This window comes from Suillus clintonianus, assembly GCF_016758775.1.
Source record: "Suillus clintonianus strain FC179 chromosome Unknown DEU56scaffold_194, whole genome shotgun sequence".
NCBI lineage: Eukaryota > Fungi > Basidiomycota > Agaricomycetes > Boletales > Suillaceae > Suillus > Suillus clintonianus.
Window position 1 is genome coordinate 5,988 of NW_024539418.1, and position 20,639 is coordinate 26,626.

At 48.0% G+C, this 20,639-nt stretch overlaps 8 protein-coding genes across 8 annotated transcripts; 1 reads left to right on the forward strand and 7 right to left on the reverse strand.

The window, feature by feature from the left end:
• Positions 1-3,824: 3,824 nt before the first annotated feature.
• DEU56DRAFT_688697 (uncharacterized protein) lies at positions 3,825-4,118 on the reverse strand (the record flags this gene model as incomplete). The annotated part of the gene is made up of 2 exons (XM_041347071.1): positions 3,825-3,921; positions 3,967-4,118. Coding segments are annotated over 2 exons (249 nt in total), but the record flags the coding sequence as incomplete, so codon positions are not given.
• On the reverse strand, positions 4,110-4,971 carry DEU56DRAFT_843648 (uncharacterized protein). Its single transcript, XM_041355079.1, has 2 exons — positions 4,640-4,971; positions 4,110-4,347 (listed from the first exon to the last, which is right to left on the reverse strand). Exons 1-2 carry the CDS (start codon positions 4,742-4,744, stop codon positions 4,132-4,134), a joined length of 321 nt encoding a protein of 106 aa, XP_041200988.1. The 5' UTR covers positions 4,745-4,971; the 3' UTR covers positions 4,110-4,131.
• A 2,850-nt stretch (positions 4,972-7,821) lies between these two features.
• DEU56DRAFT_920015 (uncharacterized protein) lies at positions 7,822-9,572 on the reverse strand (the record flags this gene model as incomplete). The annotated part of the gene is made up of 12 exons (XM_041358371.1): positions 7,822-8,025; positions 8,081-8,138; positions 8,195-8,426; positions 8,480-8,614; positions 8,670-8,729; positions 8,985-8,998; positions 9,057-9,085; positions 9,135-9,173; positions 9,221-9,235; positions 9,287-9,315; positions 9,357-9,389; positions 9,455-9,572. The coding sequence occupies 12 exons, from the start codon at positions 9,570-9,572 to the stop codon at positions 7,822-7,824; spliced, it is 966 nt and encodes a 321-aa protein (XP_041200989.1).
• Positions 9,573-10,497: 925 nt separating this feature from the next.
• Positions 10,498-11,490, reverse strand: DEU56DRAFT_214302 (uncharacterized protein). The gene has a single exon (XM_041345099.1). It carries the CDS (start codon positions 11,170-11,172, stop codon positions 10,537-10,539), a length of 636 nt encoding a protein of 211 aa, XP_041200990.1. The 5' UTR covers positions 11,173-11,490; the 3' UTR covers positions 10,498-10,536.
• Positions 11,416-12,927, reverse strand: DEU56DRAFT_214304 (kinase-like domain-containing protein). The gene is made up of 5 exons (XM_041345100.1): positions 12,689-12,927; positions 12,154-12,641; positions 11,957-12,094; positions 11,710-11,904; positions 11,416-11,602 (listed from the first exon to the last, which is right to left on the reverse strand). Coding segments are annotated over exons 1-4 (723 nt in total). The 5' UTR covers positions 12,691-12,927; the 3' UTR covers positions 11,416-11,602; positions 11,710-11,809.
• Positions 12,928-12,977: 50 nt separating this feature from the next.
• On the forward strand, positions 12,978-14,102 carry DEU56DRAFT_214435 (uncharacterized protein). Its single transcript, XM_041345101.1, has 5 exons — positions 12,978-13,300; positions 13,350-13,407; positions 13,465-13,686; positions 13,745-13,838; positions 13,885-14,102. The coding sequence occupies exons 1-5, from the start codon at positions 13,290-13,292 to the stop codon at positions 14,040-14,042; spliced, it is 543 nt and encodes a 180-aa protein (XP_041200992.1). The 5' UTR covers positions 12,978-13,289; the 3' UTR covers positions 14,043-14,102.
• Positions 14,103-14,105: 3 nt separating this feature from the next.
• Positions 14,106-14,633, reverse strand: DEU56DRAFT_843702 (uncharacterized protein). The gene is made up of 2 exons (XM_041355080.1): positions 14,548-14,633; positions 14,106-14,493 (listed from the first exon to the last, which is right to left on the reverse strand). The coding sequence occupies exon 2, from the start codon at positions 14,406-14,408 to the stop codon at positions 14,163-14,165; it is 246 nt and encodes an 81-aa protein (XP_041200993.1). The 5' UTR covers positions 14,409-14,493; positions 14,548-14,633; the 3' UTR covers positions 14,106-14,162.
• A 2,232-nt stretch (positions 14,634-16,865) lies between these two features.
• DEU56DRAFT_985352 (uncharacterized protein) lies at positions 16,866-20,575 on the reverse strand (the record flags this gene model as incomplete). Its single annotated transcript, XM_041360061.1, has 13 exons — positions 16,866-16,956; positions 17,009-17,044; positions 17,095-17,770; positions 17,831-18,007; positions 18,063-18,519; positions 18,581-18,677; positions 18,728-18,765; positions 18,799-18,903; positions 18,953-19,085; positions 19,133-19,361; positions 19,411-19,612; positions 19,667-20,181; positions 20,236-20,575. 11 exons carry the CDS (start codon positions 20,573-20,575, stop codon positions 17,109-17,111), a joined length of 2,955 nt encoding a protein of 984 aa, XP_041200994.1. The 3' UTR covers positions 16,866-16,956; positions 17,009-17,044; positions 17,095-17,108.
• Between the last annotated feature and the right edge of the window lie 64 nt (positions 20,576-20,639).

The window sequence follows — 20,639 nt, forward strand, 5'->3', positions numbered from 1 at the left end:
TGAGAAACTGCCTGGTTCCGGGAAACCAGAAGGAAACTGGAAATCGCCGTAGCTCAAATCCATGGTGCGGAGAACACGAACAACTGGAACGACAGCAGCTTCTGTCCCCCCTTCACGCTGTAGCACTTATATTATATTGTGCACCATGTCTGGGCCATCCAATGTATCACCTTCTTGAACCCGGGAATGAGAAGAGACGGTCAGCGTTGAGCATTTATCGAGCTTGTCGTCGAGCAACAGCTTTCGAAGAAGATCCCAACATGTACCTCGAACAGGTATTTTAAGGGAAGTGTTCGTGAATTGCTCCGCATATTCCCATGAGAATCCGGGTAAAGTCTGTATTTCCCTATACAATTTCTAGACGTGTATTTTCACGGGTAATCCTGGTGTATTGTCGAGAAATCTCACATTTTCTTCACCTTTCCCTTGAGTAGTAATCTCGATCATTGTGCTGTGTCATGTCTCTTCCAGCGTTCTTCAGAACAAATAACTTGAATGGATATTATAAATATTTGCAAAGACTATGTCTAGATCTCCTTGAAATCCGCTCTGCAACACCAAATGAATAAGTACCACGACGAAACTTGTAAATCAAGAAAAAAAGCTAATTCTCCTGCTCCCTGCATAGCACCAGATTACCGTGAACTTCATCGATCATCACCCATGCTATACGCCACTGCCTGTCGATATTTGCACGCGCTCCTGGAAAACGATTGAGGTCATGCCTGTTGCTGCATCAGAGTCAGCCACGAGCCGAGCGTGATATTCTCGAACGCTTAGGATGAGGCGTGGTCCTAGCACACAGGACTGTATGACTTGCAAAATCTGAAGAAGACCAAGAAAAATCTGTGTTTCGAGGGAAAATATGTCCTATAGAAATGATGAACCGCTGTGGCATGCAGAGGTCAGTGAAAGATTGACATACCGCTAAGAGCGTTGGAGAAAAATAATTTACGATTTTAAAGCAAGATACGAGAATATAACTAGTGCGTTCAATCATTTAGCGGAAAAGGGAAGCATAATCACAATATGAACTCACCTCGCAAAGTAACGCACGTGGGATTTGATCAACACCATGAAACAGTCGCCGATAATCCCTCCTGCCGAATGTTGTCGCAGTTCACGGAAGTGTTTTACAGCAATCCAGACTGCGAGACACAGCGCGAGGACCTCCCAGACAGTGCCAAGTATCCAAGTAATGGAAGTCAGAAGTGAGAAATTCAAGTTGTCTGCATAGCCAACCGTGCACGCATAGGTGCCAGAGAGAATGATTTCCTCTTGTATTCATCAATGAGCGTTATGCACGTTTTCATTTACAATTAAGTGTACCCCCTGAAATATCCCTCGTTGTCATTGCCATGACCACTCCCTGGAAAATGTTGACAGCCAAGGACACGACGACGAGAAATATCAGGATCCTTGTGGATCGTTGATACATGGCATGTAACCGAGCGATCATGATCACTGCAACATGTTTCGGTCAAGTCAATAGTATAGGTTTTGCAACTCCACAACTCACCACACACTATTGGAAATGACACAACATTCGTCCAAGTATGTACGAGGTACAGAATCCGACCTGAGGAATCCGGTCAGTGATGGGCCTTGGGTGGATCACACACTCCAAACAGACTCACATCTGTAACATTCATTATACTGAATGAAGAAGCTGATCAAGAATGATACTCACCCCTACAGGGCGTCGCGGTTAATTGGATAGGAATAACAGGCATCAGTGCAGAAGACTCACTGCATCTGTCAACAAAATCGTCGGAACATTGTCTGTATTCCACTGGTCAGAAAAAACAAACACTGTGAATGCGAGAAGACATACAAGGTATGCCCAGGCTGAGTGTGAGAGATGGCTGATTAGTACAACGCCAATTGTTTGGTTTTCTGAACATACATGACAAATAATACTCCAACATAGCGCACCTAGGATATTGTCAAGTCAGCAGAAATTGACAACAGGCAAGCTACGTACACTCAGATAGAGAACGGTCATGAGGGACCAATGTTGCCTCTGTCGCAAATCAATATTGTTCTTCTGACGTGGAACTATGCTCACCCAGACCAGTTCGACCTACAAACAAATCTTAGCGAGATGGCTACCCAGGTTATAGCATCAACATACCTCTTGTCCGATCGTAAGGACTGGAAATACTTGTGAGAAATCAGCAATTTTCTAAGGTTATCATGCTCACCCCAATCATACGCTACTACAACACCAGCGGCAACTGGAAAACCACAATCAAGGTGAGATCGAGACATGAGCGCCGAACTCTGACTGCTCTTCACGAACCTATGAAATAGCTGACAATACGCCAAGCGTTGATGACTGGCCAATTCCTAGGGTCGTCTGAGACTAGTGTCATACTGTTAGAGGATGGATGTGAGGGAGCGAGGAACTTGGTGGACATACGACGATGATATTCGTGCTAGATATACTACCATGACCAAAATGAGATTGAGGGATGATATCCGCTCCTGCCAATGGATATGACATCATGAAGTGATGCATCGGGCCTTGAATAAAATGCCGGTGATGCGAAAGTGATCGGGTACTGAGTACTGAAGGTTCGATGCCAGCGATCACCGCACCCCGCGCGAACGGCAGAATCGTTTAGTGTTGGTGCAGCGGTGTATTCCCTTCTATCGAAGTCGTTCACTACAGGTACTAGTAGATCTCTTATATCGTTAATCTTCATTCTAATAGCCAGTGTTGCCAGCCTGTACTTAATCAGCGAGTAAATAATGATTTAAAGATGTGGGGCTCAACGTACGTATAACAAGTTGGTCATGACACATTTGCACAGGCAGAACTTGAACACCGCAAAAGATGAAACAACATCTAGAACTGTTCGTGATTGTGTCACCTTGCATCTGATGCCATTCTAACATGCTGGCCATGATGCATGATGGGCGCAGCATTTTCAAATTTGCATCGTGGAGTTGGTGGGATGGTAACAGGTTTCGGTTTTCACAGCCAGAGACATCATGGTTGAAATTCAGTGATTGAATATGTGGTGAAGATACAACACCATCTCTAGCTCAAGATAGCAACATGGGGGGAAAGAAGAGTGGGAAGTACCGTTAATGACCGCATCAAGCCTGACTTGTTGTTCTTGGCCCTAGCTGCCAGCGCACACCTTCAACGTTGAATACAATGAAACCCGATGCGAAACGTATCCCACTAAATCCATCATGTAGTCGATGCCGATTGGAGTGTATCAATAAAGTCGACTTCTTCATCCGCTGTTCGTAGGGTAGCCTGGTATGGAATACTGTCAATAAGTATCTCACGTGAGCTAGTTACAACCAGGCTTACATAGTACACCAGCACCCCCAGAACATCCACTAAAGATCAAGATTCGAGAACGCAGAGCCTCCAGATCATGCAACAAAGCTTTGCCTGAATTTGAGCATCCAGAGGCTGTAGATAGAGAAGTGATTTGAGTGAGGTGACGCGATTGGTGGATATCACTACTACCTGGCGGGTGTAACAGGATCAAACCAGGGGACGATAAGTTGGCTGGAGTTGTGGGATTGGTTGATGGTACAGCACTAAAGAACCTACTTGTCTTTAGCCTCCGATTTGGTATTTGACAGTTTCATCGTCACGATCGATGTGGATCGTCATAGGAATGTTTCTGTGCTAGAACGTTGATAGCTTGATCAGAAAGATTTCACCACCCCAGGGCCTGTGCGCAGTTGGACATTCAAATGTTGATCTATTCGGGGTGTTTAGAATACGTTTCGAGGGATACAGCATAGTATTTGAACAAGCTATACGCCGTTAATAACGCAGGAAAGCGGGATTCGCATTCAGCTGGAGCAATCTCCTCGAACAAAGTCGGAGATAACTTCATGGAGTAGGTACTGAGATCGATAGTTCCGCCTCCGGTATCAACAACAATGACTCTATGGCGGTTAGATTGATCTTCCTCCTCGTCCGAGTAATCTGACACATCTATAAGGTTTTTAGAGAATATATCCGACGCAATCATGCTGGTAAAACAGAAATGAAGACTTACTTCGCCAGCAGTCAAGAGGTGCACGTGAGATTGCTCCTCCTTAGATGCGATGAGACCAGCGATCTCAACAGCGCGTCTGACCTGTTACCTGCTGTGGTTATCGACCTTCCTCACCGTTGGGATGCGTGAACACGAACTCGATAGAGTTCTCGACCGATCTCCAGACATTCGAATGTGATTCCTGGATGTAAGTCCGAGCGCATTGGAAGAGGTAGCGGCACTTCACATCACCCGCATTGCCAATTAGCCTGGGTCCGCGGCCTGTTCGAGAGGAGAGAAGATAGACCGTCGAAGGTCCACGAGTCCTCGACTGCTGGAGACAGAGATCTAGAGGGTTCAATTAGAATCTGGGACCGAGAGAGGCGAGATGGTGACTACTATACTATTGGAGGATACAGACGAAGTGCTGGTACCTTCGGAATTCGAATGTCAAAAACCTTGCTAAGACTTGCGTGCCAACAGTTGGAATGAAGTGGAGTGTCAACGAGATACCGACAAAAACAACGCACGTAGCTCAACCAAGCAAGAGAGTAAGCGTAAATCGGGTATCCAAAGATTAGTCCCTACCAAAGCAAATATATCGCACATAGATGGAGATACGGAACAGGAAGAGTGACATCACGGGGCAGCAGGCTGAGAAGCGGAGGCAGCGGGACGAGTTCAGCGTGGGATACACCAAAGTGCGAGGCAAAAATTGCCTCAACAACCATAGTCTTCTTCTTGAGTAGGTTGTTGTGTCGCCGTCTGTGCCTCAGGCTGACGCTGAGGGGTCGAATGTGACTGCAATGCAGGCTGAGCTACTGCTGAGGGCGACTGACCAGTCGGAGCTTTTGAGTTGGTCTTCAAAGGGGGAGGCGCTACATAGACTCTCTGAAGATTAGGTGATGTATAAATACATCATAACGAGGGACGCCTAATACACTGCTTACCTTTTTTTTCTTCCGGAAGAGACGGCGTTTGGAGTGTTGTTGCATCGCAATGGACCCCCTTGCAGTAGGACGATATCGAGAGGAGATGAAGAAGTTCCAGAGGCGGCGAGCGGAGGAAGCCTGACGACGCTGGGAACGAGGAGAGGGGCCAGACAGAGCCGAAGCATGGTAAGGCTTTGAATGTTTATCATCAATGGTACCCTTCGCATGACGAAACACGAGGCTTACCTGAAAAAAGTCGCTGTATGGATCTTCTCCCCCTTCTAAATCTTCTGTGATGTATTTTCCATCCCGAGAGAACGATACACGAGAGGGTGATGGAGTTCTGTGGCATCTGTGCCTGAGTTACTTTGTCGATCGAAAACAAGTTGAACAACGTGCGAATTTGTTCAAGGCAGAGTAAAGTTTCGTGTTGGCCGACGACCACGACGTACTTATTCCCCCAGTCTTCGATAAGACCGACAACGAGCTCGCCTGTCTCAGTGTTCCAAATTCAGGTCGTTTGACATCCGCCTCATGCTATTCTGTCGCCTGAGACCACACACATTGCTGCTCCATCTTGACTGGGCCCACCTCGATGTCTCTGCTTTCTGTTTTTCGGACGAGGATTGTTCTATCATCGGACCCGCTTGCAATATTGTCTCCACTGGGAGACCACGACAGTGACCGCACATTCCAACTATGACCCGCCCACATGCCTTCGATCATCTATCCGTCGGTCTTCCATCGCTGAACGCTTCCGTCTTCCCTCCCGCACACAGTTTTCTTTCCCTCCAGTGAAAGCGCTATTGCCCATATCCTTCCGCCCTCGCCTGTTCATGGTTCTCCGACAAGAAATCCCGTGTCGCAGTTCCACTTGTGCATCGTGCCGTCCAATGAACCACTCACGATGTGAACCTCATTATACAATCATGGCCTGTCCATGTGCTCTGAATCGAAAGCGACCACGCTCGAAATACTGGAGGATGTTGGTTCAAGCACAGAATCTTCTTCTCCTCAGGCTTTGTGCCCTCGAGCTTCAAGCACACCATCTGAGTCACGGACAATTATCTTACTCGCACACTCGCACTTTTGCATTTGCATTCTCGCAATCCTCGTTCCAACTTGGAAAATGGCCATGTTGCGTGCCGTTGGTAAACCAAAGTCATATTCGTACCTCTTGTTTCTAGCATGTAGGTAAAGCCTAAAATCGGTTGTGTTGGTGAGCAACAAAGTTTTTCTCCTTTCACCCTCGTCTCATTCTGGTCACCGATTTCTTTTTGACTGGCATTCCCTCCTTCCCGGCCGGACGTCCTTTCTGTTCTCCAAGTGTCTTCTACACTCCCCTGTTCCATCCTCACCATTCTACCCTTATATCTTCCCAACCTCTCCTTCACGATACATCCACACTTGTTCATCCGGCTGAGCTTCACACGCATTCTTTTTTCTTTCATGTGAAATGCTCCAAGCATAATCAACGACGCCTCTGATCCGGCTCGGCAGTGCGGCATGTTCGAGTATGATATCGTTGAACCTCGTTCCAACTATAGTCATCCATTTAGTCCAGCCGCTTTCTACCGAATGAGAGTGCATCTTCCTTCTGCCATCCTGTTTCTCTTTCTGCTGAACCTCACTCCAACTTCGGCATTCCGACTATTGTCGCTTTTTCTATCGAGTTGCGGACGCACGAACTTCTATGTCCCGCCTATCTCTCTCTCTTCTTGTTTGTGGTCCGACTCTTGTCATTCTTCCTGTGCAACCGTCATCACTCTTTCTGGTACCTTCCACGACCTTTCAGATCAGATTTTGTTCTGTTTCGTTTCCTCTCTTGTTTTTATCACGGCATTTCGACATCTCGTCTTCCAAGCTTCGACGCCTCTACATCCTCTTGCATGATACCCCTGACGTATGAAGCACCTCCATACGATCGAGCAATGCAGCTTGGTCGCAGTTCATTCTTGGATTTCGACTTAATCCCAATCTTTGGCCCCAATACATGGTCGCCCCAGATTCTCTCAGCGCTCTATACCCATTTATTCTTTCATCACACCTTAGGCCTCTCAGCGTCCCCTCTGATTATCATCCTTCTGTTAGCTTGGAGTGGAGTTGACGAGTTATGACTTGTCGTAAATCTTCACATATAAGTCACGTTTGTAACCCATGCTACTGTTTGCGTATGAAAAACACACATGGTTTCTAAGCGCGGGAGATTGAGCTACCCAGGAGGTTAGCAGGGCGGAGTGAAGTCGACGACCGGAGAGCTCTCCACCAAAGTCGCCGCCATCCAAACATCGAGTGCAACCAAAGCAGCTACGCCCATTAAGCAACCTATATTTAACAAGGGACACATTCCATGCCTTCCTCCCTTTGACGAAGAGGAGAATGCACGTTCTCAACGTACGAAGAAGCCCCGTACGATGGAACCTTCCTGGTCGCTCCTTGCATCCCCAGATGCTCATGCATGACAGCCCCTTTCCCTATTGGCAGCCTCGCAAATTACAACTTCTCATTCTAGTGTGCACAAGGATCTAACTAAGAAACGCCAGTCAGGGCTGGATTCGAATGAAATCAACAGCGTCGCCGCCTCGCTAACTCGGCCTGGGGACTTGAGTCTGCGAACGTAAATGCGAAAGATATGGTAGCGGCCTAGGGCTGACGCGACACCTTGTCCCGTCTCCTTCAAACATTCTTCGGAACAAATAACTTGAATACATATTACACGAAATATGTGCCAAGGCCCATCTTTCCTTGAAATTCACTCTGCACCACCAAATAAATAAGTACCACGATGAAACTTGAAAATCAAGAAGAAAAAGTCAAATTCTCCTGCTCCCTGCATAGCACCAGATTACCGTTAACTTCATCAAGCATCTCCCGTGCTATACGCCACTGCCAGTTGATATATGCACGCGCTCCTGGAAAGCGATTGAGGTCATGGCGGTTGCTGCATCAGAGTCTGCCACGAGCCGAGCGTGATATTCTCGAACGCTTAGGATGAGGTGTGGTCCTAGCACAAAGGACTGTATGACTTGTAAAGTCTGAAGAACACCAAGAAAAATCTGTGTTTCGAGGGAAAATGGGTCCTATAGAAATGATGAACCGCGGTCGCATGCAGATGTCAGTGAAAGATTGACATACCGCTAAAATCGTTGGAGACAAATTACCAATGAGGTTGAAGCAAGACACGGCGACATAACTAGCGCGTTCAATCATTCAGCGGAAAAGGGAAGCATAATCACAATATGAACTCACCTCGCAAAGTAAAGCACGTGGGATTTTATCAACACCGTGAAACAATCGCCGATAATCTCTCCTGCTGAATGTTGTCGCAGTTCACGGAAGTGTTTAACAGCAATCCAGACTGCGAGACACAGTGCGAGGATCTCCCAGACAGTGCCGAGTATCCAAATAATAGAAGCCAGAAGTGGAGTATTGTCTGCAAGGCCAAGCGTGCACGCATAGGTGCCAGAGATAATGAGTTCCTCTTGTATTCATCAATGAGTGCCATGCACGGTTTTCATTCACAATTAAGTGTACCTCCTGAAATATGCCTCGTTGCCATTACCGTGACCGCTACGTCGAAAATGTTGACAGCTAAGGACACGACGACGAGAAATATCAGGATCCTTCTGGATCGTTGATACATGGCATGTAACCGAGTGATCATGATGACTGCAACATGTTTTGGTCAAGTCAATATCATAGATCTCGTAACTGTACAACTCACCACACAGCATTGGAAATGCCACAACATTCGTCCAATTCTGCACGAGGTACAGAATCCGGCCTGAGAAATCCGGTTAGTGATTGGCCTTGGGTGGATCACACACTACAAACAGACTCACATCTGTAGCAGTCATGATAGTAAACGAAGAAGCTAGTCAAGAATGACACTCACCCCTACAGGGTGTCACAGTTAATTGAATGGGAATACCAGCTATCTGTGCAGAAGACTCACTGCATCTGTCAACAAAATCGTAGGAACATTGACTGTATGCCACTAGTCAGAAGATAAAAACACGGTTAATGCGAGAAGACATACCCAGTATGTTCATGCTGGTTGTGAGAGATAACAGATTAGCACACCACCAATTGTCAAGCCTTCTGAACATACATGACAAATAATACTCCAACATAGCGCACCTAGGATATTGTCGAGTCAGCAGAAATTCACAACAGGCAAGCTACTTACACTCAGATAGAGGACGGTCATCAGGAACCAGCGTTGTCTCTGTCGCAAATCAATATTATTCTTCTGACGTGGAACCGTGCTTATACCCAGACTAGTTCGACCTACAAACAAATCTTAGCGAGATGGCTGCCCCGGTCATAGTATCAACATACCTCTTGTCCAAAGGTAAGGGCTGGAAATACTTGTAGGAAATCAGCAATTCTCTGATGTTATGATGCTCACCCCAATCATATACCACTATAACACCAGCGCCAACTGGAAAACCACAATCAAGGTCAGATCGAGACATGAGCGCCGAAATATGACTGCTCTTCACGAACCTACAAAATAGCTGCCAATACGCCAAGCGTTGATGAACGGCCAATAACTAGGGTCGTCTGAGACTAGGGTCATACTGTTAGAGGATGAATGTGAGGGAGCGGGGAACTTGGTGGACATACGACGATGATATTCGTGCTAGATATACCACCACCATCCAGTGCTTAGATGACCGAAATGAGATTGAGGGATAGGTTCCTGTCAATGGATATGATGTTCGAAGTGATGTAGCGGGCCTTGAATAAAATGCCGGTGATGTGAAAGTGATCGTACAGGTTCTAGTACTAATAGTATGACGGACCGTGGCGGACATTCCCAACTCAACTTGAACTCGACAACTCAGTGAGTCAACTCATCCACGTGTCAACTCAACTTGTTCGTATATCAGTTTGCACGTTACTCAACGAGTCAACTTGCCAATGCCAAACTCTCTTTGCATGCAATCCACATTCGCACAGCGCGCGCTAGTCGGCCGCTTCGGCCCGGGAGTGGCACTATCTACCCTCGACACAGGATAGATCTCCTCATGCGGAACACTTGAACACCGCAAAAGATGAAAGAACATATTTTTAACAACTGTTCGTGATTCCTCATCACAAAGCAATCAAGTACTTCCCACCTTCAGTTGATCACCAAGGTAATGACCGAGACCTCCAGCGCTGGCTTTGTGTCCAGTCAGAAAAGAATTACATGCTCGTACCTCACGTCGACTGTATATCTCGACTTCTAATTTCTAATTGTATATCCCTCCTGAGAACCCAAGGAACTAGTGATCGCGCCTAACGAGTGCAGTGATTCTTTGTACATTGCTATACAGTTGGTGATTGAAGCGATGTCCGAGTGAAACAGCCAATTCCACATGCTCCCAATGACTTCCCCGTTGCGGATGAACGAACATCGTTCCGATGAAATCGACTGTGCGAAAAGATATATGATCCAAGTCAGTGCAATCAAGGGTCTATCAGACGGGGCACAAGGTATCATGCAGCGTTATAACACAATACATAGATGTAGCATCACCTAAGCTAATGAAGAATGATCATCAGTCCTGGTGCTTTGTAAATGCGTGATGGTCATACCATGATTAATCTCGCTTGTCCCTTCCTCCCCGTCTGCTCTCCCCATCTCTACGTCGATCACGGTCGTCGTAGTCGCGGACCCTGTCACGATGTTTATTGACATCGCGATCTCGGTCCCGTCTGTCCACATCCCTGTCCCTGTCGCTGTCCCTTCTACTATCGTCTCTTTTTCTTCTGTCATCTCTGTCTCTTGCTCCCCGATCGTCACGGTCGTCGTCTCGTCGTCTAACGCGATCATTTGCTCTCCTAGACCCGTCATAATCATTGTCCCTCCTTCTATCACGGTCGTCATCCTTTCTTCTCTTACGAACATCCCTCCTACTGTTCTTCCCTCCGCTCCTTCTCTCAGGTGATCGCGAAGCCCTCCGCGAAACAGTCGCACTCCCATTCCTGCTTTCTTCCCTACTACTCTCTTGCCTCACGAGCGGGATATACCACTTCTCGTCCCCTCTCCGTTTCTCCTTTCTACTACCGTCATCCAACACCTCTTGTTCCTTTGCTCCAATTCCCAAGAGTGCAGGCCGTGATTTCGGCAGGTAAGGCTCCACCAGCGCATTCGTTTTGGCTCGTTCTGAGCTTGTGACAGCCCCACCGTCCACCCAGCCCATGCCACCATACAGCACCTGCGGCGTCGCATGCATCGGTGAGAACAGAATGCACAATCTGACTAGTGTCAAATCCGAGTAGACTGAGGCTATTGAGAAGGTCGCCTTCCGCGGGCGTGGAGAAAATGATGGGAGCTGGAGTGCTGAGCAGTGATGCAAAATCTTGGGGCGGGAGAAGGGCCAGTGACTTGTCCAGCGTTGGTGAGCCAGAATCAGAAAGGGTAGAAGACACAGAGCGACATTTTGTACGTGCAGGTGTACGTGTTGGATACGGGGAGGCCTTAGGGGTCTGATCGAGGTTTGTAGTCGACCCTGCAGAGGATGGTACAACGTTCTCTGATTCAGGCTCCTCTTCGATGACGGTGTCAGGCTGCCGAGTCATACTATCTTTGCTGAGATGCTGAGAACGCCGAGCAGCGGCCGTAATCGTGGTTTGGCTACCGTTTCCCTGAGTATCGAAAGCGTCCTTAGAAGTGTCATCAGAAGTTGTAGGGACTGGTGGAGATAAATGAGATGATGCAGAACAAAAGATTCTGTAGTCGATGTCGCCGGAGAAATAGAAAGTTCGTTCACCTGTGTTTGGGTGTTCACGACAGATTTCACAGGGAGAATAAAGGTATCGCGGACAGGTGATGGGGATGCAGGAACATTATTGACACCAAGGATGACTTGGTCAGAGGCGGGCGGGAGGAGAGGCCAGAATTTGTTGGATCGTCAGACGCTTGGCAGGGTCAACCTCGAGAATGCTGCGGATCAGATCACAGGCGTCTATGTCCACTGTTGGTAAATCACGTCCTAAGAGCGCAAAACTAATATATACCTGTGGAGAGCCATTCAGGGTCTTCATATTTGCCTTGAATGACCTTGTCTTTCATGACCGCTTCGTCATCATCATCAAACGGAAGTGTGCCAGCTAGAAGACAGTAGAGAATCACACCCATGGACCAAACATCAACCTCTAAGATGGCATTGAAATTTAACAATTGCAATAAAAGAAAGCAAGGTAAGCAAGCTCACCTGGGCTGAGGTAACGCTTGCCTTGAAACATCTCAGGGGCCGCATATCCGGTAGTACCGCAAAAAGTCTCCATATAGACGTCATGATCATACTCGCGAGTAAAGCCAAAGTCGCCAAGTTTGACGCGACAGCGCTCATCAAGTAAGACATTTTCAAGCTTCAGATCTCGGTGGACGATGCCCTTCTCGTGGAGATATGCAACTGCAAGCACGAGCTGACCGGAAATGATACTGGATTCGTGTTCGGACCAGCGACCTTTCTCAGCAAGATGATCAAACAGCTCGCCACCACAACAGAGTTCTGTGACGATCCAGATGTGAGATTCGGTGGCAATGATTTCATACATCTGAGTGACACGAGGGTGGCGAAGTCGGCGGTGGTGGTGTATTTCGCGGGTGAGGGAGGCAGACATTGCCTTTGGTATTTGTTTTATGGCGACTCTGGTAGAGGTGAGACGGTGAGTGCCCAAGCGAACCTTGCCGTACGCCAGTGGTGTGTGTCAGGGAGAGGAAAACAGGAGTGAGAGCCAGAAGACATACCCTCACCGATGACCTTTCCAAGGGTACGGTAGTTTCCGACTACCCTGATCTTGCTCGAGGAGAGCTCCTTCCCGAGTTCGTTATAGGCATTAGCAAGTTGTGCTTTGTGATTCAAAGGCCACAGATCTAGTAGTTCACAGATTGGCAAGAAATTCAGTTAAAGGAGAAGCTTGGCAGAAGCCAGCTGTCTGGTAGGACAAGTTGTTCAACCCAAACTGCTTTCCAAGTGAACCGTACATAGCCAAGAGTTCACACGCTGTTGTGCAGGCTCGTCGGACAGCACAAAACTTTACTCTGCCTCGGCCATATTTGCACGTGTTTTCGACAGCACCTCGGGCACACTACTCCATTGCTTTGAGCACGACTATGTGTTGTCTTCTATAGCCCTTTCACCCGAAAACAATCTACTGGCGTACGTGGGCTTAGGAGGCATTACAAAAATATGGGACACAGAGTCCCATCAGCCACTCGGCCAACCATTCGACCGGGAGGATCACAAAGACCTTAACTGCGTGAAATTCTCTCGAGATGGAAGATACCTCGCATATGGCGGAAACAACAACCAAGCGACTCTGTGGATGGCCAAAGACATAGCTCATGAGCCTCCGGTACGCGCACTCGACTTCTTTCTTTCCCTTGCCCACAAAACTATCATAGGTCGACGCTACAAATCCTCTCACAGGAGGGAGATGATCCATATGGCGACTTTTTTCAGGTAAACCTTGTGTCTTGTCATGCAAGTGTTACCAGTGTTGACAATCAGCATTTATAGACTTCCCAGCCTCATCATACTTCGGCACCATCTGGTCCCTTTCGTCATTCTCAGCGTCCCAACCCATCCCCGGCTTGGCGCATCTGGAACATCATCGTCCCATCTCGACGCAACTCGCCGGCGAAAGAGTCCGTCGGGCTGCAACAACGCCCCAAGCGCAGTCTCTTCACGCGGCATGTAGGTCTGAGGCCTGTAACAATCACCGCCGCCAAGAAAACAAAAGTAAGTAGTGTGTTATGCGTCCCTCGTTCTGCTGCATTTATACATAACAAATCTCCAGAGGCGCTGGATAGTACTTCCCCCTAGGAAGACTAGCGGTCAGACTGGTCAGTCGTCCTCGATAACAGCTCAGCAACCTCAACAACCCTGGCTTTGTTTTTAACACACCCTTGATTTACGTCACACTGACCCATCACCCAGCCCCATCTTGCCATTGCTCTGCTATCTCGTACCGCGAACAGAGTGTTCACTTCATAAGGTTGCACTGGCTTTCTATCTGCGATCTCCCCACCAAAGATTCCTCCATCCAAACCTCGAGTGCTACCAAGGCAGCCACGCCCATCAAGCAGCCTAAATAACACAAGGGACACATCCCTTCCCTATCCGTCTGCTTTGCAAAGAGGAGAGCGCACGTTCTCAACGTGCGAAGAAGCCCCATACGAGGGAACCTTCGTGGTCGCTCCTCGCGTCCCAGATGCTCATGCACGGCAGCCCCTTTCCCTATTGGCAGCATCGCAAATTACAACTGCAGGTTCTGTACACAAGGATCTGACTAAGAAACGCGAGTCAGGGCTTCCGAATGAAATCAACAGCGTCTCCGTCTCGCTTAACTCTGCCTGAGGACTTGAGTCTGAAAGCGTAAATGCAAAAGATGTGGTAAGGGCCTGGGTTGGCCCAAGGCTATTGACGAAAACTGATTGCAGAATGCACCACACTAATTTCATCACGTAGCCCGCAGTTGACGTATCGATGTGCAGGGGAGGTGTATAGCCTGCGAGGTGCTCGCCTACGTTATCATCGCATGAATGGGTACGATTTGGAGTCGATGCCCTGATCTATTATGACGTTGTCAGCTTTTTGTAGGTTAGGGGCGTGATGTGGATCAGAACGCAAATAAATGAACAAGCCAAATGGCATAACTCGCCTCTCTCGAGTCCGGACTGTCAATTGTGGTCTGCGGAACACATAACTTAAATAAATATTATGACGAAATATTTGCAGAGACCTATGTCTAGATATCCTTGAAATCCGCTCTGCAACACTAAATAAATAAGTACCACCAACGAAACCTGAAAATCAAGAAGAAAAAGCCAAATTCTCCTGCTCCCTGCATACCACCAGATTACCGTTAACTCCACTGAGCGTCTCCCGTGCTACACCCCACTGCCCGTCGATATTTGCACGCGCTCCTGGAAAGCGATTGAGGTCATGCCGGTTGCTGCATCAGAGTCAGCCACGAGCCGAGCGTGATATTCTCGAACGCCAAGGATAAGGCGTGGTCCTAGCACAAAGGACTGTATGACTAGCAAAACCTCAAAAACCCCAATAAAAATCTCAGTTTTGAGGGAAGACGAGTTCTATAGAAATGATGAACCGCGGTCGCATGCAGAGGTCAGTGAAACATTGACATACCGTTAAGATCTTTGGAGAAAAACCATGTACGAGGCTAAAGCAAGACACGGCAACAAAGCTAGCACATGCAATCGTTTAGCGGAAAAGGGAGCCATATTCACAATATGAACTCACCTCGCAAAGTAAAACACGTGGGATTTTATCAACACCGTGAAACAGTCGCCGATAATCCCTCCTGCCGAATGCTGTCGCAGTTCACGGAAGTGTTTTACAGCAATCCAGACTGCGAGGCAAAGTGCGAGGACCTCCCAGACAATGCCGAGTATCCAAGTAATGGAAACCATAAGTCGGGAATTGCCCGCAAGGCTAATAAAGCACAAATAGGTGCCAGAGAGAATGAGTTCCTCTTGTATTCATCAATGAGCGCCATGCACGGTTTTCATTCACAATTAAGTGTACCTCCTGAAGCATGCCTTGTTACTATTGCATTGGCCACTACGTCGAAAATGTTGACAGCAAAGAACACGACAACGAGAAATATCAGGATCCTTCTGGATCGTTGATACATGGCATGTAACCGAGTGATCATGATGACTGCAACATGTTTCGGTCAAGTCAATATCATAGGTCTCGTAACTGTACAACTCACTACACAGCATTGGAAATGCCACAACAAACGTCAAATCCCACACGATGTACACAATCCGGCCTGAGAAATACGGTTAGTGATGGGCTGTCGGTGGATCACACACCACAAACAGACTCACATCTGTAGCAGTCATGATAATAAACGAAGAAGCTGGTCAAGAATGACACTCACCCCTAGTACAGGGTGTCGCGGTTAATTGAATGGGAATAGCAGGCATCTGTGCAGAAGACTCACTGCATCTGTCAACAAAATAGTCGGAACACTGTCTGTATGCCACTGGTCAGAAGAAACAAACACTGTGAATGCGGGAAGACATACCCAGTATGCGCAGGCTGAGTGTGAGAGATAGCAGATTAGCACGACACCAATTGTCAAGCCTTATGAACATACATGACAAAGAATAATCCAAGATAGTGCACCTAGGATATTGTCAAGTCAGCAGAAATTCACAACAGGCAAGGTACGTACACTCAGATAGAGGACGGTCATCAGGGACCAGCGTTGTCTCTGTCGCAAATCAATATTGTTCTTCTGACGTGGAACCGTGCTCACCCAGACCAGTTCGACCTACAAACAAAACTTAGCGAGATGGCTGCCCCGGTCATAGGATCAACATACCTCTTGTCCGAACGTAAGGACTGGAAATACTTGTAGGAAATCAGCAATTCTCTAATGTTATGATGCTCACCCCAATCATACGCTAGCATCAGGAAAACAACAACTTGCTTTTTTTACTTAATGCGACTTAATTTCTGAAAAATGAAACCAAAACATCACTTTTTTCACTTAATAGACTTTCTCAAAAGTCAATTCAGTGTGCGCTCAAGCTCACAAGTCACGATAATTCAAAAAAGTGGCAAAAGTTGTATTAAGTCAAATAAGTATTACACGGCCCATCTAGATTAAAGGGGGGGGGGGGGGGGATTTGGTGACGAGTTCTGATGAGTGATGTGGTAGTAGGCGGGGGTCGATTATGCTCGTCAAATTCCTCAATCGCTCGTTTGTGAGTGATGGCGAGTAAATTCATTGGGTTGGTGGGCATGAGCGAGACGTGATTCAGAGGAGGCTGCTGCTGCTGCTGTGGGTGTTGTTGAAAGTGAGGGGAGGGGTTCATGGAGAGGTAGAGGGGGGGAATTGCGCTCGTCGAATTCCTCGATCGCTCGGTTGTGAGCAATGCTATAGGAGGCTGCTGCTGCTGCTGTGGGTGTTGTTGAAAGTGAGGGGAGGGGTTCATGGAGAGGTAGAGGGGGGGAATTGCGCTCGTCGAATTCCTCGATCGCTCGTTTGTGAGCAATGGTACGTGGGAGGTCCGGTCACGCTTACCGAATTCTTCGACCGCTCGCTTGTGAGCAATTGTACCTTGGTGATGGTTAAACTGTGTGAACATGCAACAAGCAGAATGAACTCACAAGTGTAAGAAGTCCTAAGACGCGATCTCGAATGCGTGATGGTCTGCAAATTTGTTCACATAGAATGCTTGAAAATGATCATATGAGTCATAGTGCTTGAGGTCGCGTGAGATGACCTGCGCTCCATAGATTGGGACAAGGTGTGCGGCGCGATAGATTGAATCAATGTGGATGATTCCAACGGACGGCGAACGATCAGCATCGAATGAGGGTTCGACAACCCACATCCCCGTGTCCTCGTCAGGCCCATCGCCGGCTTTGTCGAACCAGTGTACTACAGCGCATGGGTACACGATGTCTTCAAACGTGAACGAGAAAAAACACATGACACGGGCTATCTCCATGCCCCTCATCCCTTCGACACCTGCGTCTGTGTTAACAAACACGCAGTCGTACCGGGGTGCCTCGTTTCTCCAAACAGGACAGGCACGGATATGTTCGCGGCGCATGCCGCCAATCCCGCTGCGGTCACTGGGAGCATAGAACATCGAAGATGCCGAGTTGAACAATTGAATCTTGCCGTCGAATCGAGGACATTGTGCAAGCGGGACATCGGAGGGAGCACGCTGGTCATCTGGGTTCAATTGTTCGAATAAGAATTGGCGGAGGAGGGTGTAGAGATGGGGGATAGCGAGTTCTGTGGATAAATCGGGAATGGTGCGTGCACGTTTGCGCTCTGCGCAATGGCGAGGATTCTATCAGAAAAGTATTCAATGCAAAGTGTGAGCTAACTTACGAATCATTTTTGCCAGCTGAACGTGAGCCTGCACCAGCGTTGGGCTGTCGTCGATTTCACCCTCTTCGTTGTCGCCGAGTACCGTAATGTCAGTGTTGGAAGGTAGCACCAAGATATTATCGTTGGTTGGGTTGGGCTCGTTGGTGGCAGCAGGGTCATTATTCAAGCGCAAACGCTCTAGCACAAATATTTAGCACACAATGAAAATGTACAGCGCAATAAAAAAACTCACTTAGTCTCTGAAGTATTGCGGACAGACAGGTCCCATTCAACATTCCACGGCTCTTGAAATCCACGCGCGCTGCTGCAAGCTTATCTAGGCGCTGGTTTGTTACCAGCATTTGACCGAGTGCTTTGTAGCGACTCGATCGCCTCCACGGTTCCTTCACCGCTTTGATGTGCTTCGTCTCCGTAATCGACGAGCAAAGGCCGTTCGGTGCACCAAAAAGTCGAATAAGGAGGACATAATGGGAGCACGAGTGTTGGCGAGGGAGGGAGAATGTGAAGATAACGCCGGTGGACTCGAAGATAGTCCTGTAATGATGGAATCGGTCGAGAGCGTCCTGGATTTGAACTAGCGTAGATTCTGTAATGATGCTACGCCGTACGAGATAGCAGAATTCGAGAAACGCACGAAAGGTGCGCACCACATCGGTTGGGACGTGACCTTCAATGGCGGGTAGATAAACCTAGATCAATGTTAGTCTGATGGTAGTGACGTCGTAATAGTGCACAGAAAAAAAAACTTACCTTCATAAGCGCCTTTGAATCGTCGCCGGTCCATTGCTTGAAGCCTCGACCCTGCGGAAAACGTCGAAGGCCTGCAAAGGAGGCAACCACAGAAATTCTTTGATTGACATGAGCGTTGAAACATCGAATCAGCGCAAATTGACACACCTTTGGTCTATATCATCTTGAATTTTCTCTGCCTCTTTCTTACCATGTACGTGAATCAGATACTTACCAACCCACTCGACCAAGTGATCCTTGAAGGTTCCTTTTATCAGCTGGTGAAGGAGGTCTGGCGCGATCAATTCGTAGATATCCGCGCGAGGAAAGTCGTTGGTAAACGGCTAGAAAGGGTTGAACTTCGGCTGCATTAGAGAAGCATGAGGGACTCACAACAAGGTCGCTGACAATCCCGTACTCATCCCACAGAGCGAGGGAGGTTGCAACCTCTTCGATTAGCGCTTCCGTGTGGTCACGGCACCGACACAACGACTTCTCGTCTAAAGTGTTGCGGTTGGACATACATCTGTAGTACATTAGTAGTTAGTACTAAGGCAGAATATAAAAACACACCTGGGGCACCAGCCACGCACTATACAAGCCAAAAGAACTTGCTCCTCATAATCCGCAATATACGGTCCAAGCCCGTAAATCACACGCCGATAGTGGCCATCACCGAAGCGAACGACCTCTGGTTTAGTCATTCCCGGTCGCAAGTTCTCGAGGATCTTGGCGATAGACGAATGAAATAGCTGTCGGCGATATTTTCGATATTTTGAATCAGCGGCGTGCTCCTTTGTAGCTACTCGACCGTAATTAGCACAGAACAACAGTAGGAGTACGAAACTTACTTTTTGGCATGGCAAGGAAGCCAATAATGGCAACGGCGTCACGATGTGCGCGCCGTACACTGTTCCGAACGTTGCCAATCGATACATACAATGGGTAGTAGTCGTTCGCGCCTGTTGCTACCGATACTGTAGTTTTGTCACTTCCGAGTATAACTGGCACAAATGTCGAGCCGAGAGTGTCCGGATCTTGACAAATTATATCCTACCAAAGATTGTTAGTATGTATCAGTAGAGAATACAACGAAAGAAAACATACCGCGTGGGTCCAGGCCCAGTCACCGGACATAAAGTCCTGCCATTGTCGTTTGTCGCTGTCAGCCGAGTACTCGCGAAAAGGACGGTAATCCATCTCCTTTTCGTAGTCTGGATTCCCCAGCATGTTCCGTATCACCTCGTGGGGGTCGCGGTACCACACATCATGGGACTGATCCATCCAGGGTGGTACAGCATCTGTTGGCTTCTCCCCAGTGTACCGTACCTTAAATGATTGCCATTTGACGTCGCCTAGTGGTGTACTGTCGATAGTTCTATGCAAGTCGCGGCAGTCTGCAAACGGCGGCTTGTCGTTGTGTTTGAGGAGGGTTGCGGCCCAAAGATCCAGCAAAATGTTGATGTCCCCGGCGGACATTTGGTTGCGCGTGTACAGGAACTCCGCAGTCTCGAACTCGACGCGATCCCGGTATGGAGTCCAGTCGTCAGGTGACTTGTCTGGAGGTGGCGCTGGAGGTACTCCATCTTCAAGGAAGTGTCCTGTTGCATCACATGGATGTGCTTATGTCAATCCTTGTTAGTTTCAACATGATTGAAAATTCTAAAAAAACATACCGTTTAATTTGGGGTGATAGTTGCGGTATAGCCTATCACCTGGCCCGAAAAATACCGTGTCTGCGTCAACTGAATTGTCAGGCTCGTTGAAAGCCTGACCCGGATCAAAAGAATCCGCCGGAAGGCCATCATCACCTGCAGGAGGGTTGTTGTCACCTGCAGGGACATCGTTGACCGGTATTTCGAACTCATCTTGCGAGACGGCGGCCTGTCTGAACGTTGGGTGGGAAACGTTCCAGTGTTTTTTGCGCCCTCCCTGAGTCTTGAAGTAGCGAGCACAGTGTAAGTAGCCGCATGGAATTTGAAGTGCGTTGTGGTCCCTACGAGTGCGCTGAGACATCCCAGCTGTAAAATCAACAAGGCGAGCACAATGATTGCTGGTAGAGAGGCGCTGGGGGTGTGTA

Excerpts from the sequence above, each read along its gene's own strand:
- DEU56DRAFT_843648 (XM_041355079.1), bottom strand. The coding sequence starts at position 4,744 with ATGGTTGTTGAGGCAATTTTTGCCTCGCACTTTGGTGTATCCCACGCT. Across the intron at positions 4,348-4,639 it reads CCCGTGATGTCACTCTTCCT|CAGTCGAGGACTCGTGGACC; the intron begins GTTCCGTATCTC and ends CTCTGTCTCCAG.
- DEU56DRAFT_214302 (XM_041345099.1), bottom strand. The coding sequence starts at position 11,172 with ATGCATGCGACGCCGCAGGTGCTGTATGGTGGCATGGGCTGGGTGGAC.
- DEU56DRAFT_214304 (XM_041345100.1), bottom strand. Across the intron at positions 12,095-12,153 it reads CAAGCGTTACCTCAGCCCAG|AGGTTGATGTTTGGTCCATG; the intron begins GTGAGCTTGCTT and ends ATGCCATCTTAG. Across the intron at positions 11,905-11,956 it reads CCCTGAATGGCTCTCCACAG|ACGCCTGTGATCTGATCCGC; the intron begins GTATATATTAGT and ends CAGTGGACATAG.
- DEU56DRAFT_214435 (XM_041345101.1), top strand. Across the intron at positions 13,408-13,464 it reads CATATGGCGACTTTTTTCAG|ACTTCCCAGCCTCATCATAC; the intron begins GTAAACCTTGTG and ends CAGCATTTATAG. Across the intron at positions 13,687-13,744 it reads CCGCCGCCAAGAAAACAAAA|AGGCGCTGGATAGTACTTCC; the intron begins GTAAGTAGTGTG and ends ACAAATCTCCAG.
- DEU56DRAFT_843702 (XM_041355080.1), bottom strand. The coding sequence starts at position 14,408 with ATGAAATTAGTGTGGTGCATTCTGCAATCAGTTTTCGTCAATAGCCTT.